We start from the raw sequence: 17,250 nt of genomic DNA on the forward strand, positions 1-17,250 counted from the left end.
TACCTTTCTAAATCAGTGCACGTACACCTGCTAAGTTCTTTTTGTTTATTTTTTAAGTAATAATTTTAGACAAGTACAAGAAATTACACTCATTCAATCACCATTTGGGTCAAGAAATAGAATCTGAATGGAAGCCCACCTCTTGATGTCCAATTACCACCTCCTGCCAGGGTCCTGACTCACTCTTCTGATTTCTATCACTGTTGCTGCTTTGGCCCTGTTTTGATCACTGTATAGTTGAAATCACAGAGTATGCATTCTTTTTTGTCTGTCTGACTCTTTTTGCTAACATTCTGTTTGTGAGATCCATTCAAATCATGTTTGCCTGTTTGCTTCTTCTCCATACTGGATATTATTCAGTTTCATGAAGATGCCACAATTCATCTGTCCATGTTAATGTTGGTTGCTTTCAGTTTTGCCCTCTCAGCAATGGTGCTTCTCGGAACATTCTCGTATGTGATCTGGTGGATATGTGCATGCGTTTCTGTAGCGTACATAAAAAAGAGTGAAATTTTGGGTGATTGAATGGGTTTGCGTTTAGGAGCCAGTGTCGAATAGTTTTGCAAAGGGTTGTACCAGTGCAGTTTAGAAATTGCAGGTTCTCCACGTCCTTGCCAGCAGTTAGTACTTCTCTGTCTCTAATTTTAGCCATTTATTTGGGTGTGCAGTAGTGTTTAATTATGCTTTTAACTTTTCATTTCCCTGAGGCCTGATGAACTTGAACACTTTCTCATGTTTATTGGCTATTTGAATATCCTCTTTTTGAAATATCTTTCCCATTTGTCTTTTAGATTGCCTTTTTCTTATTAATATATAGGAATTCTTTAGGTCTGCAAATAAGTCCATCCTTGGATAGATATATTGCAAATGTCTTCTCCAGTCTGTGATTTGCCATTTTGCTCTCCTAATGGCACCTTGTGATAAATAGAAGTTCCGAAATGTAATACAGTCCATTAATCCTTTCCATTTTGGTTAGCACTTCTAGTGTCCTGTTCAAACAATTTTGCCTATTACGTATTCATAACAATATTCTACTGTTTTTTTAATTCTAGATTCTTTATTGTTTTACCTTTCAGATTACAAATCTGTGTTTATATCTAAAAATGTACCTGGAGCTGATTTTTTTTATACATGGCATCACATGGGAGCCAGTATTCACTTTCTATATGAATATTCGGTTGACCCAGCACCATTTAGTAAAAAGACCTTCCTTTCCCGTATTGCCCTTCATAAATCAGGTGACCATGTATGTTTGGGTCTGTTTCTGAACTGTGTTCTGTTCCATTGGCTTGTCCATTCTCATGCCAATACCATACTAGTTTAATTATTATAACTTTTTAAATCTATGTAATAGATCTTGATAGCTAAAAATGCCACTTCTACAATTTTATTCTTTTTCTTTGAGATTGCCTGGCTATTCTTGTTCTTCCACATATCTGAAGAGTTTGTCTTTGTACACACACACACACACACACACACACACACACACACACAAGCCAAACAACATATTCTGATTTTGACTGGAGTTGCAGTGAATCTATAGATCAATTTCCAGTGAATTGGCATTGTATAATTCATGAGTATGGTATATCCTTCCATTTAATTAGTCATTTTTTGATAATTTTCAATAATGTTAGACAGTTTCTCAGAGCCAGGACCTCCAGTATAATGTGGAGTAGATACATGATAGCAAGGCATCTTTGTTTCATTCCCAGCCTCAAGAGGAAAGCATTCAGAAGTATACTGTAAAGTACAATGTTTGCTGTAGTTTTGTGCCCTTTAATAAGTTGAGAAAATTGCCTCCTTTTTTTAGTTTGTGCTTTTATTTTTGTGAATAGGTATTGAATTTTATCAAATGCTTTTTCTGCATCTATTTGGATGATCACATGATTTTTCTTTATTTTTCTTAATATGGTGAGTTATAATGATTCCTCAGGAAATTTCTTATTGAAGTTAATCATATACTTGGAAAAGTATTAAACTACATAAGTATTACTCAGTGAATTTCAATCAATGAATATTTATGTACCAGCACTCAGATCAAAACATAGAACCAATATTTCTTTGCCAATACAGGTAAACCTCATTTTGCAGAATAAGCAACGAATTTCAGTTATCATGGTTTAAGCGAATAACTCCAATCCCCTAAAAACACAATTCAGATTTCAGTTACCACAGTGCGTTAACTGTGGGTCATTGCACATGGTGCTAGCCCTGTAGTCCACAGATCACTACCTAACTAACAGATCTGCATAATGATCAGTGACTGATAATGTCTCTTCTTTCAAAGGCTTTTGATGTTTATTCTGAGCACATCTGTTAGTTCACACACTGAGAGCAAAGCATGTAGTTAGTTGTGGTGCTTCCTTGCTCCCAGTGATAAACACATGTGATATGTTATAAAAGTAGATACTCCAAAGAGTACTGGCCAACACGTAAGAAAGTACAGTAAAAAAAACAAAGTGATAACATTGGAAGTGAAATTCTAATCGAATGTAAACAGATTTATAGAAAAAATAGCCAACCATGGAGATGCTGGCACTGCTCCCATTTTGAGAGACTCTAGCTGCACTGCCAGAGGAAGTCAATGAAAACAAACTCTCTGACATAAATGAGAAGATGGCAGGGACAAATTAGGTGAATATGTCCCACAGGAAGTGACACTGGCACACACACACAAAAAATCCCTTGCAGATGTGAAAGACAAAACGTTGGAAGCTGATTCAAACTTGGAAATAGTATGACAGTTTACCAAAGCAGAGAAAAGATGCTTGCTCTGTATCATAGATATAAGACAAGAGGAAAGCCAACATTGTTTAACTCTTGATAAATTTTTACAAAGAAATAAAACATTTGAGCTCAATGTTTTTAATGTTTTAAATCACAATGTACTAAAAAATATTACCAGTACTATTTTTTAAATTTCCCTATACAATTATAATTGACAATAAAAGATTTTTAATACTTTGATCAAAACTTGTAAAGGTCACGGAGAAATCAGTCTTCCATTGATTATTAAGCTTGCCTTATATTTAGCTCACTTTCAGCTTACACAGTCATTTTTATAGTTCAACTACCATGCCAAGTGAGAATTTCTTATATTTTATAAAGGACTTTTTCAAATATGTTCATAAAAGAAGTTGTAATGACCTCATTATGTTTGGTATTAAGAGTATGATGACCTCATAAAATGAATTGGCAAGTATGTTCTCTTCTTCCATTCCCACAAAGACTTTATATAAAAGTAGTGACATTTCTTTCTTAACGGACTGAGCCACCCAGGCCTCCCATGACATTTCTTTCTTAACTGGTTAGATAACTTCACCAGAAAAGCTGTCTGAGCCTGGACTTTTTTAATGGCAATAATTTTAATTATAGATTCAATTTCCTTAGTAGATTGAGTACTTTAGATTTTATAAATTTCTTACTTGGGACTATGTCAGTTTTTTTTTCTACTGTGCTTTGTTTTCTCTTTTATTAATGTCTGCTATTATACTTTAGCTTTCCTGCTTCCACGTTTCTTGTGGTTTATTATTATTGTTTCTCTGACTTCCTTAGATGATTGCCTAGATCATTTATTATTAATGTATGTGCTTAGAGCTGTTAGTATTAATCTAAGTATCACTTTACTGCATTAAACAATTTTTGATTTGTTAAATTTCATAGTCATTTAATTCAAACTATTTTCTTATTTACACTTTGGATTTTTTTGCCTATAAGTTGATGTATAATGCTTCATTTTCAGATAGATGGAGATTTTATCTTTTGTTGATTTATTTCTAGCTTTTTTTCTACCGTGCTCAGAGAACATATTCTGAAAAATGAGTTTGTTAATCATGTTATTAAACCTTTATTTTTACTGAAGAGTTAACTGTTTGTTAACAAGAGTTTACTGCTTGTTCTGTTGGTTCCTGAGAGAAATGTTAAATCCCTCTCCTATGATTATTGAATTAATGGTTTCTCCTTTTACTATATATATATATATATATATAGAGAGAGAGAGAGAGAGAGAGAGTATACTATTAGGTTCATGTAAACTTAGAATTATTATATATTCTTAATAAATTTCCCCTTTCATCATTTGAAATATATCTGTATTTCTCCTAGTACTTCATTCCCTAAAGTCTACTCTGTCTGGTATTAATGTTAGCACATCAGTTTTTTCTGGTTAGTGTTTGGATAGTTAGTGTTAGTCTTTCCATCCTTTTATATCTTCATCTCAGTGTTTATATATCAGTATGTCTCTGGTAAGTGGCATGTGATATTTACTTTGATATCTATATGATTGTAATAGTCTTTTAATTGAAATATTTAGTATATTTGTATGTAATGTTATTACCATAGCTATCATTTCAATAATTATTTTCTATTTTTCTTAATAGTTTTTTATTTTTATATTTCTTGCTATATTTTTTATTAACCAAGAATTTATTATACCATTTTCTCTATATTGGCTTTTTGGTTGTGCATTTTTAATGTTCTTTTAGTAGATATCATAGCAAGTATAAAATCAGTCTTTTTACAGGATCATTTCCCCGCTATCTGAAAGACTCCTTATTCTATTTCTTTTAGAGTCTCCTAGCTATGTGTTTTCTTTGCCCATAAATGCCTTTTTTTTTTGCCTTAATTTTTGAAGAATAGTTTTACTGGTTATAGAATTCTGGATTGGCAGTTAATTTTTTTTTCAGGTTTTAAAGATGGTGACCTATTGTCTTCTGACCTCCATGGTTTTCCTCAAGAAGTCATTTGAGGTTTTATTGTGTCTCCTTTCAAGAGAGTATGTGTTTGGAGTGTATCTTATCTTTGACTGCTTGTAGGGTTTTTTGTTGTTGTTGTCTTTGACTTTCAGAAGTTTTATTATGATGCCCAGATGTAATTCTCTCTGTCTTTGGGGCATTCATAGTGCTTCTTTAGTCTGTGAGTATATGGCTTTCATTACTTTGAGTTTTTCTTGAGCATTATCTTTTCAAATATTGCTTATGCTCCATTCTCTCCTTTCTCTTCTTCTGAGACTCCATCTACAAATATATTATACCATTACTTGTCTATATGTCTTATAATCTGTTTTCTATATCTTCCTTCCTTTTTGAACTATATGCTTCAGTTTGAACTTTTTCTACTAGCCTTTCTTCAAGATCACTAATTCTCTCTTTCTTCAGTAGTCTCCAAACAGCTCTCCATCCAATGAATTTTTAGTTAATTCTTTGCATTTTTCAGTTCTGGAATTTTTACATTATAATTTTTACATGGATTATAATTCTTGAATAAAATTCTGTTTTGCCATCTAATTTCTTAAACACCTTAGTCACAATTATTAATTCTGCGCCTTCTCATACCAATCTGAATAATCTGTGGGCCTGCTTTTCTTATTGTCCTTCCTAGGAGAGTTGATCTACTATAGCTACTCCATCATAACTGGGAGTGGGATTCCTGCCATATTCTTACTTAATAGCCACAAAATCTCACTGGGTGATTCTACCATCATTTATTTAATTAAATGCTCATTCATGCACATTTTTATTCTTTTCAGCTTTTACGTTTAAAATAAAGACACAGTAAATACTCATACAATTATATGTGGGCATTTTCAGGAGTGTTTTTATAGGATTAATATCTGAAAGTGAAATTGTTTGATCAAAAGTGTGCAATTATAAATTATAAGTGTTCCTGTCAGCCTACCTTTAAAGTGTTTGTAGCCATATACTCTCCTAATAACATATAAGAGTAATTACTTCATTCTGCCCTTGCAAGTAATGACTGTTGCTTGTTCCTGTCCTTTGTGCATTTTATTCTTGTTTATGCCATTATTGCAGATTTGAAGCTAGCTTAATGTATTATGGATACCAATTATTCATTGTCTGTTATAGACCTTACTAATAATTTTTGTATATACTCCCATCTTGTGCTCCCACCTTGTATATTTTTTCGTTTTTTAACTAAAAATGAATTTTCATGCAGTCTGATTTATCATTTTTTTTCTATCATGGTTTCTAGTCTTCATCTCATTCTTATTCCAAATTAAGGTCATACAACTATGTATGAAAAGAAAAAGCTGTGGCCTTGTCTTTTTAACATGCAAATCTGTATGCTATATGGAACTTATTTTTATGTAAGGATTAATGTAATATACCAGCTTGTTGTTTTTCTGAATTATTTCAATACCATTTAAAAAATAACCCATCTTATTTTCATACTAATTTGAATACAGTCTTCATATAGGAAGTTCTGTCATATATTTGAAACTTAAAAGCTCTGACAGGGCCTTGGGTGGCTCAGTCCGTTAAGCTTCTGACTCTTTTTTTTTTTTATTTTTTTTTTATTTTTTTTTCAATGTTTTTATTTATTTTTGGGACAGAGAGAGACAGAGCATGAACGGGGGAGGGGCAGAGAGAGAGGGAGACACAGAATCAGAAACAGGCTCCAGGCTCTGAGCCATCAGCCCAGAGCCCGACGCGGGGCTCGAACTCCCGGACCGCGAGATCGCGACCTGGCTGAAGTCGGAGGCTTAACCGACTGCGCCACCCAGGCGCCCCAAGCTTCTGACTCTTTATTTCACCTCAGGTCATGATCTCATGGTTTGTGAGATTGAACCCCATGTTGGGACTTGGGATTCTCTCTTCCTCTCTCTCTGCCCCTCCCCCACTTATTCACACACAGTGTCTCTCAAAGTAAATAAATAAACTTAAAAAAAATACATAAAAATAAAAGCTCTACCATCACTGATACTATGTGTGTGTCCAAGACTCCCTTCATACCTAGAGCTGAAGGCCACCACATTCCAGAGAAATCTGAACCTACTGGAAGAAAGCCAGTGCTGAAATATCATTAGAAGTCCAAGTCTGGAGAAAATGAGGAAGACAAGAGCAAGGAGACAAAGATCATCACCCTAACAGGAAGAAGGAATACCACAACTAGAGAACCAGGAATGAAAACAGAGATTTAAGCAGTGTACCAGAAAGCCACAACCTGTGGACCTTCCCCATGGGTTTAAAAGATTCAGATCTTAGACATCTTTTTAGTTCACCTAGCTCTCTATGGAAGGTGACTCAGAGTTAACAAAACTCACTAGTTTTATACACCCATTAAAAGCCTCTGCACAGCCTCTGTGGGTCAGTTTCCCAGGAATTTTTAATTCATGGAATTACAATGCAAGTCTGTCTGAAGGGCTCGGTTTTGCAATACATCACACAAGTAGTTGTTCCTGTATGTACCTACAGATCTTTAACCACCACTGAATGAGTAAGTTGTTTCTACTTACACAGGTGCATGCTACATAGAGTATCGGTGAGAGAAGGAGCCTGATAGCAAATTGATATATATGTAGGCTCTGGATTTTTGGTTGGGGAGGTTGGTTCTTTGAAGCTCATGTTCAAAATTAGTGTTCTGTCTGTCCAAGCTTCCATCTTAGTCTGTGTGGCATGATCCTCCAGACCAGCAATAACCCAAGTTGCAGCTCCACAGACAGTGGTTGCTCAGAGTTTGGAAGTGCCCTGTGATCCCCAACAATGATTTGCATGCTTACTGCATAATTTCTTCATTAGGTTAGAGACTATCATTAACAGGCTCTTTAAATTTGGTGAAAATATATTTTGTCATTTTCAGCCTAGGTAAAGGATACATAGAAAATCAACTGGGTGGCTCAGTTAGTTAAACATCCAACTCTTGATCTTGGCTTAGCTCTTGATCTCATGGTCTTGATCTCAGGGTCACGAGTTCGAGCCCTGCATTTACGTCCATGCTGGGAGTGAAACCTACTTAAAAAAAAGAGACAGAAACATAGACAATTATCAGTGGTTACACTTTGTGTATTCTGTGAGCTGAATTTTACCCTGAATTTTAAGGGCCTTCTTGGGGTTCATGCCCTGTGGGTTTGCTCACACAGGGATCTGAGGAAAGAAGAGACTACCACAACCTTCTTGATGACATTATTTGCCCATGGGAATCATCACAGGCAAAAAGCAAATTGATGGCTTCAGTTCTGATGTGGAAGTCATCACTCTAGTCCTCACAACAAGAAAGAAGTTGAACAAACTGAAAATCAACAGTTCTTTCAGATCTGTCAGAGAGTGGAGGTCCTGCCCTCAAGGGGAACTGTTTTGCCACTGGTTTATGTGTCCTGTGGGAAAAGCAATTAGACAGCTCCAATCCCCTCCAGCTATGTGTCATACATACTGGAAGGGAAATCAAAAAGGCTAAGAAACTCTTCTTAAGGCCACAGGGACTCAAACCCACTAACAAAACAAAACAAAACAAAAAATCAAAAACAAAAAAACAGGTTTAATCATAAGACTCTAGAACATTTTCCCCACCAATACATTGACCACCACATCAATAGGGCTCCAATATAATAACAGGAGATTTATAACCGACAACTCTGAGACACAGACTCTGCTGAAGGAGTTTCTAGGGAAATCCAAAGACAAAGAGAAAGAAAGAGGACAACTAGAGGAAGTTGAAGCCTCTAACATCTACAGGGAAGCATGAATAGCCTAACTGCTAGCTGTTTTAACATAAAATCTCACACCAAAGACCTTTCACCTAAGTTCCTATTACCTGATACATCATGTCTGGCTTTCAGCAAAAACTGCAAAGCATGCTGAGAGGCAAAAACAAACAAGCAAACCCACTACAGACTGAAGAGATAAAGCAAGCATCAGAACCAGTCTCAGATATGGCAGGCATTTTGGAATTGTCAGACTGGGGACTTAACCATGATACAGCTATGTAATTATGTAACTGTGATGAGAACTCTAATGGAAAAAAAGAGGACGTGCGAGAATAGATGGGTATTATAAGCAGAGAGATGGAAACTCTAAAAAGGAATCAACAGGAAATGCCAGAAATCAAAAATACTATAAGAAAAATGAAGAATGCCTTTGACAGGCTCATCTTTAGCTCGGATATGCCCAATGAAAGGGTCAGTGAACTTGAAGCTGTCAGTAGAACTTGCCAAACTGAAAAACAAAGTGAAAAAGAAATGAAAAAAAGATGCTACAGAATATCCAAAACTGTGGAACAATTACAAAGAGTGAAAAATACATGTAATGGGAAGATCTGAGGAAAGATAAAAAGGAGCAGAAGAAATATTTGAAATAAGAATGGCTGAGAATTTTCAAAAATCAATGACAGACACCAAAACCCCAGATCCAGGAAGCACACACACACACACAAAACCCACTAAGGATGAATATGAAAAATTCTACACCTAGCTATATCATATTTTAGTTACAAAAAAATCAAAGACAAGAAAATCTTGAAAGAAGACAGATTAAAAAAAAAACCTGTAGAAGAGCAATGAGAAAAGTTACATTGGACTTTCTTTAGATTGGACTAGCCATCTAAGCAAAAGGAGAGTGGACTGAAATATTTAAAAATATTTAAACTTTTTTTAAAGAAAATAAAACCCACAATGAACAATTTTGTGCACAGTGAAGTTATCCTTCAAAAGTGAAGGAGGAATAAATACTTTCTCAGATGAGAAAAACTGAGGGGATTTGTCACAGTAGACCTGCCTTGAAAGAAATGTTAAAAGAAGTTCTTCAGAGAAAAAGAAAAGGATAAGGGTCAGAAAGTCAGACCTACATTAAGAAAGAGCATTAAAGAAGGAACAAATGGAGGTAAGATTAAAATCTATTTTTCATATTCTCAGTTGATCTAATAAATCAGTTTGTTCAAGTGCTTTTCAAAATAATCATAACAGCAATGTATTGGATGATTCCAACTTATGGATAAATGAAATGAATAAAATTTTAAAGAAAGTTTAATATGCCAAGGAAGGAGAGAAAATCAAATGATATAAAATGCTCGATTAAAATCAGAGAAGGGAGGAAGAGAGGGAGAAGACAAAAGAGAAAAAATGTCACAAGGGCAACAAATTCGAAATGGATCATAGATCTAAACATAAGACACAGAACTATAAAACTTCTAGAAGATTATGTAAGACAAAATGGATGACATTGTGTTTGACAGTGGGTTCTTAAAGACGACACCAAAGGCACAATCCATAAAAGAGAAACTTGATAAGGTGGACTCCATTAAAACTAAAAACTTCTGTGAAAGACACTATCAAGCAAATGAAAAGACAAGCCACAGACTGGGGAAAAAATATTTGGAAAACATATATCTTATAAAAGACTTGTGTCCAAAACATACAAACAACTGTTGAAAACTAGCCATAAGAAGACAACCCACTTTTTAAGAGGACAAAGATATCAACAGACACATCAGCAGGCCTAGATGGCAAATAAACACATGAAAAGATGCTCAACATCCTATGTCATCAGGGAACTGCAAATTACAACCATACAATACCCCCCCACACACACGCCTATTAGAACGGCTGAAATTCTCCCAAACCGGTGAGGACGTGGTGCAACAGGAACTGTCATTCTTCGCTGGCAAGAACGCAAAACAGTATGGCTGCTTTGGAAGAGTCTGGCACCTGCTTTCTAAAACGAAACACAGAATTCCCATGTAATCCAGCATTCCTATTCCTAGGTATTTACTCAAATAAGTTTGAAACCCACGTCCAAATAAGTGGTTCAGTTGTTTTAAGTGTTTGACTCTTGATTTTGTCTCAGGTCATGATTCCATGGTTTGTGAGATTCAGCCCCTTGTTGGGTTCTGTACTGATTCCGCTTGGGATTCTCTCCTCCCCCACCCCTCCCCTGCTCACATGCATGCTCTCTCTCTCTCTCTCTCTCTCTCTCTCTCTCTCTCTCAACATAAATAAATAAACTTTAAGAAAACCTACACACAAATTTTTATAGAAGATTTAGTCCTAATCACTAAAATCTAAAAGCAACGAAGATGTCCTTCAGTAAGTGAAAGGATAAACAAACTGTGGCACATCCATACAGTGGAATATTATTCAGCATTAAAAAGAAATGAGTTCCAAAAATGCATATTGCTAAGTGAAAGAAGCCAATCTGAAAAGACACATACTCTATGATTTCGGCTATACAATAGTCTATAAGAGACAAAGCTGTAGAAACAGCAAAAAAATTGGCAGTTTTGGGGAGTTTGGGGTGGGGAAAGGCAAAAAGAGATGAACAGGGAGAACTTGGAATTTTCAGGGAGGTGAAACTATTCTGTATGAAACTATCCACCATGATAGATGCATGGCATTACGGATTTGTCAGAACCCATAGAACTGTATAACACAGACTGGATCCTAATGTAAACTATAGACTTCAGTTCCTAATAATAATGTTTCAATATTGGTTTATCACTGGCAGGATAAGTACCACACTAATGCACGATATTACAAATAGGAAACTGGGGAGTTGGGAAGAGAGGGGGACTTCAGGAACCCTCCATACTATCTGCTCAACTTTTCTATAAACCCAAAACTGCTCTAAAAAACAAAGCACTGGGGCGCCTGGGTGGCGCAGTCGGTTAAGCATCCGACTTCAGCCAGGTCACGATCTCGCGGTCCGTGAGTTCAAGCCCCGCGTCAGGCTCTGGGCTGATGGCTCAGAGCCTGGAGCCTGCTTCCGATTCTGTGTCTCCCTCTCTCTCTGCCCCTCCCCCGTTCATGCTCTATCTCTCTCTGTCCCAAAAATAAATAAAAACGTTGAAAAAAAAATTAAAAAAAAATAAATAAAAATAAAAAACAAAGCACTAATTTTTTTTAATGTGATTGTAAGTACTTAGTATATTTGTAATGACCCAGCAGTACCTTGTGTGATGTGGGCAGACAGAGGGATGGAGCAAGGTGGATTTACTGGGGAGAGGTAGGGATTTTTTGCAGTTGGCTGAAAGGTGATTCTAAGGGCAGGAGCTTGGTACCCACAATTAAGTGAAAGGAGGACATTCTGAGAATTAAGTGAAAGGAAACTGAAGGTATAATAAACATATGTAATGAGTATTCTCAATTTCAGTCTAGAAAAATGTTTACAGCCATCACAAACATCTGTAGTGCTGTACATTATGCGCCGGTTCTTATGGAGTGTGGATACTGCATCCGTTTTTTCTTTTTTTTTTTTTTAAGTTTATTCGGCGAGCAGGGGAGGGGCAGAGAGAGAGAATCCCAAACAGGCTCCACGCTATCAGTGCAGAGCTCCACACAGGGCGAGAACTCACAAACCGTGAGATCATGACCCGAGCGGAGATCAAGAGTCTGACGCTCGACTGACTGAACCACCCAGGTGCCCTGATACTGCATCTGTTCTTGATAATACTCTCATGCAGGCAGTCTGCTACTTTTGATGTCAGTTAAAATATTAATAATAAGAGCTTTCAAGGTAGAATAGAATGTAATAAAAGTTTCTCATTTAAAAGGAGAGCTATTAGCCTTAACTTTGCTTTAAAAAAAAAGTAGCAGAGCACTGTGTCCCAATTCAGAGACCAGCTGAGACTAGAGGTGTTGAGCTAGAGATTTTGGAGGTGCTGAGATTTGAATGATCAAGTTTGTTTCTCTGCCAGATGCTCTGAAACACCTACACCCTTGGGCCTGCTGGTAGCATCAGCATAGCCGCCAATGAGGCTCAAAGCAGGAAGAAAATCCTTGGAAGTAAGTGGAAGGGTCTGGATGCCTCTTAGCCTTCTTTGTAAGATAGCCTGAGCTTTTTGTTTTTTTTTTTTTTTCTTTAGCTTGTCTTTTTAATATGTTCTATATTATCTTTCTAAAAACTCCCTTCACCCTTCTTTTCTAGAACACTCTTCCTGTCAAATTCCCGAAACACATGAAAATGAGAAAGCCAGTTTTTTTTTTTTCTTGATGGACTCTAGATATAGATTATAGCTTATGGGTTTTGCACACATAAGCATTATTGACAAAATATTTTGAAAATCCAAATGTGGAGAAAAGTTATAGTGCAAGAATTAAAAAAAAAGTCTTAGTAAAAATAAATCTGCTTTAATAAGTAGATACTTATTTTTAGTCATAAGGCTTGAGGGACTGACAACTCTAAAAACTCAATTCTGCAGCACCAAGTCTGGTGCAATGTGGGCAGCCCTCCCATACGCTTCCTCAGAGTATTCCAAAAATAACCGTCTCGAACTGGAATCTTCTCTGACACATCCTCTTCCCCATGCTGACACCACACTGTCCCCGGTGATCGGAGAGCACAGCTTTACCTACCCAAGTCTCTCCTGCCTGCTCTGCTGGGCCCTGGAACCTTGTTAGGAGACAGTGAGCAGATCCCAGTGGTCAAGCTGAGGGGCCTCCCCTTGTTTACTGTCCGGAGTTGTGGAAGAGTGGACAACCCAGAGACAACCAGAGAGACAGGCCTTGTTTTCTGGAATAGAATCACAGCTTGCATCCCAACGCTGCACGGTATTCTTTCACCAGGGCCAAAACGGGATTCCTAGGTTCGTAGATTCTAGGCTTGTCATCCCAGACAAGGTGATGGGGAATTCTAATAACTTCAGCTTCTTCCCAGTGTCAGATTTGAGGGATATGGACATTCCCTTCTCATATTCTGTGAACGTGTAAGAATCGTGTGGGTGTTTCTGGGTGCAGTGGATGGCCCCAAAACAAAACCATTTGTCTCCTCTATTCGCCAGTTGTCCCAGGGCATACAGGCCTGTCTCCCTTGTCTGTAATTTCAATGCCAAAGGGAAATATTCCCAGGTGCAGCAAAGAAGCTTTACCTTTCAAGTATATTGGGGGTCAAAGAAAGAAAGCCCCCAAATCTCTCCAACCAGTTGATGTTGTGAGACACTTTTTTGCCTTGATGACAGGTACCAAGGGTTTGAAATAAAACCAAACAAAACTGCCCTGATATACAGTCGTCCTTGGAGAGAACATGCTTGTTTTATAAGAAAAAGTTTTCTAACCTTGGGATTTCTACTCCATAAGGATACAGTCAAGAAGAGCTCAGGGCTTGTTCTAAAGGATACAGCAGAAAGGTTAGAGAGGCCAGAATGTTCACGAAGCTGGGACGATTGAGGGAATGAGGCAGGGGAATTCCTTTTCTTAAAAGCCCTTTACTCAAATGTTGTCCTGGGTTTCTCTACCTAAGCTTCTTCTACTGCTGTTGTGACATCCCATGATTGCTGAGAGAGAAGACATAAACGGTGAGGCCAAGCATCCTGTGTCTAAACAGAGAATCAGGATTCAATATCTTGAATATATGTAAATGATCCTTGGCTGTATCTTTGGACAGTCGTCATGCTAGATTTCTGAACTGAAATTCTTTGGGCCTAGAAATCATTACTGAGCAGTAGAAAAGGAGAGTTGTTGCTGACCCCAGTATACTCGGGTTGTTTTCTCAAAAGTCATGCTGATCTATTATATAAGTTGAGAAATACAAGGAGTTTTCACCTCTTTATAAATTAAAGGAATAGCTGTTAAAATGAATAAGTTTACATAAATGAGGGGCATATATATTACTTCAGTACCATATGAAAATATACCTGAATATGCTTAGTATATCAATTAGGTATTTGGTTGAGTCACACTGAGTACATTGCCTCTCTCCTTGTTGCCATAGTTACCGTGGCCCTGTGGGGGTACATCCTGTATCATTTATGTCGTAGACTTTATTTATTAGCAAAGACAACAGTTTCTTCTTTTATTTACATGGTTTTCCCTCATTCACTGTTTTCTAATGCTTTCCTTTATTGATTTGTTTTCTTTGCCTTGAATAATTTCAGATGATGCCATTTTCCTTCAGATTTTGACTGCTAAGACATCAGTGATTTTCATGTGCAGAAAGTCAGATTATAAAATAACCACAAAAAGTAAATAATAAAATAGAAAGCATTTAAGGAAACTGCAAACTAAACTAAAAAAATACAGAAGGCAGGATTCCTGAGTTATTCTAGATGTAGCTACCATGATGAACTTTTATTTTCTTTAATTTCCCTTTAGAAAGATAAGGCTTTCAAAAAAAAATTTCCCCAGTGGTCATAGATTTTCATTCAAATACTTTGCCTAGTTTTTGTGCTATAATTTTGAAAGGAACACTCTTAAAAAAAAAAACATTTCTGGCAGTGGCATCAAATAATAGCTGTCTCCTTAATATGTTCCCTGTGATGGTGATCATCTGGCACTCGCTTCCCATATTATAGCGGATGCGTGTTTATTGGCCCTTTCGTGCTCTAAAGGATTGTGGTTACCATTTTACTTACTGTTCGCACGGTTGAGAGTCCGTATGCGTGACCTGTCCAAGGTCACACAGCTGGTAAACGACAGAGTTAGGTTCGGTTTTCCTCGGGAGTCCAAGGCTCTTCCCTGTAGTGCACCGCTCCTGGAGCTGCCGGGCTGTGCGCCTCCGTGGAAGGTGTCATTAGACGGAACGCTGGAGAATTGACTTTAAGCTGAGCCACAAACTCACTGCGTGATGTGGCTAAAACATTCAGACTGGGAGCCCTGGCTTCCTCATTTGTCAGATGGAAAGCATCTCTCTACCTCTCAAAGTGGTAGCTGACCGGATCAGAGAATTAATATGAAAGGGCATTAAAAACAAAGCACTGTATATGTAAGAGTATGACCAATAGTCAAACATTTCTCTATATGTTCATCAGAGGTGGATAAATAACACCTTCACCTGAACCTCCTGACGGGCACTTCATGCCCAGCTGGGCCCCCAGGAGTGCGTGTACTCTTGTGATTTTGCTTCCTCTCTGACCCTTGCTAAGTCCTCACGTAAACATGAAAGCAAACTTCTTCCACAGAAACGTGGGAGATTTTGTTTTGTGTGGAATAGATTGGCATCGAAGTCTGTGTCAAAAGCCATTTGAGTGACTCTTGCATTCTTACTCTGCTTGTTGACAGTCGTTTCCTTACAAGAATGTCTTTCCGCTTGGTCAGAAATTTCTCCTTGGAGATGACAGAATTGCTGTCTTACCATTAATAAATTTTGTAGCCCACATCCTTTTTATTTTAAAGAAATACAAACAAATCTACCCAAAGCCATGCTTTCACACACAATAGAGGTAACCAATGCTTTCCTGAAACACGGATGTGTTTTCAGCCTTGCTGGTAAGCTCACCTTTCGATAATCGCCTTCTGGCCACTTGCGGAAGCAATTACTTCCACAGTTCATAAACACGGGGCTCCTGGGTGGCTCCGTTGGTTAAGCATCCGACTTTGGCTCAGGTCATGATCTCATGGTTTGTGAGTTCAAGCCCCGCATCGGGCTCCGTGCTGACAGCTTGGAGCCTAGAGCCTGATTCAGATTCTCTGTCTCCCTCTCTCTCTCTCTCTCTCTCTCTCTCTGCCCCTCCCTCGCTCACACTCTGTCTCTCACTCTTGCTGTCTCAAAAATAAAAAAACATTAAACATTTAAAAAAAATAAAAAAAGAAACACAAGTCTACTGTATACAGCGAAGAGACTAAGATTAAAAGTTTAGTCATCTGGATTTCACACATATATCCTGACGTATAGTGAAGAGATCCTTCCGTGAGGATCTGAGACTCTGAGTTCAGTCACTAACTTTTTCTGTGGCATTGGACAACCCTCTTGGGACATCTGTCACTTGATGGGTTCCATTTGGCTAAATTGCAGGGGATGTCGGTTATATGTTTCTTTGTGTTTCTTATGTTTATATCAAAAGATTAATTTTTTTTACTTCTTTGAATTCAGGGGTTGGAGGATAAGTTTTTCCGATAATCTTTGTTTGGATTGTTTTACTGTTTTACCTTAACATTAAGACCGTTCCCTGAAAATCTTTCTAAATCACTCCCCTAAAAGGAATTCTTGAACATACTATCAAAGAAATCTTGAACATGCTATCAAAGAACATCTTGATACATCTTGAACATACTAAATCTTGAACATACTATCAAAGAAATCTTATTTTCAAATATACCTACTCAAGCAATGATCTTGGTGCTCATGGCAATCTGGATTGAGCTGCTTAGAATCCTACACCTGTATCCGGTGCTTAATAACTCTTAAGCCTTGTGATTTGAGAAGTACGTGTATGAGTGAAATGAATATGCTAATACCAGATGTCATTAATCAGTACAAATTAATCTTGGAATGAATGACAAAATGTTATAAATCTTCTTTGGGGGTTCCATTCCACCTAAGGTTAAAACCTCCTTAAATACTTCTAGAAAATTTCTTAGAGAGGTTGTAGTAGGCAAAATGGTTCCTCTTTTATATATATATTGGGGTGGTATAACCATTCACCAAAAATAAGAGAGATGTGCAATTTGAGTTGCTTCTTCAACACCAGAGAGCACGGAAGTATCTAATCATAATGTCTCACAGATTCCTCAGGTAAAAGGTACTAAGTTCTTGGAAAGAGTTTTAAAAACAACTAGGTTTCAAAGTCTATTTTGTGTCTTCCAGT

General features: G+C 37.2%; 1 protein-coding gene across 12 annotated transcripts in view; it reads left to right on the plus strand.

Moving 5' to 3' along the window:
• The window catches only part of L3MBTL4 (L3MBTL histone methyl-lysine binding protein 4), a 443,788-nt gene that overhangs the window by 338,816 nt on the left and 87,722 nt on the right, over window positions 1-17,250 (plus strand). The window contains exon 17 of one of the 12 annotated variants that reach the window (XM_045041378.1): window positions 12,427-12,479. The exons of the other annotated variants lie outside the window; for them this stretch is intronic. Within the exon in view, the coding sequence (XP_044897313.1) occupies window positions 12,427-12,464 (38 nt within the window). The 3' untranslated portion in view covers window positions 12,465-12,479. Of the gene's footprint in view, window positions 1-12,426; window positions 12,480-17,250 lie in introns of those variants that run through there. 12 annotated transcript variants of the gene reach the window in all.

This window comes from Felis catus, chromosome D3 (genome assembly GCF_018350175.1).
Source record: "Felis catus isolate Fca126 chromosome D3, F.catus_Fca126_mat1.0, whole genome shotgun sequence".
NCBI lineage: Eukaryota > Metazoa > Chordata > Mammalia > Carnivora > Felidae > Felis > Felis catus.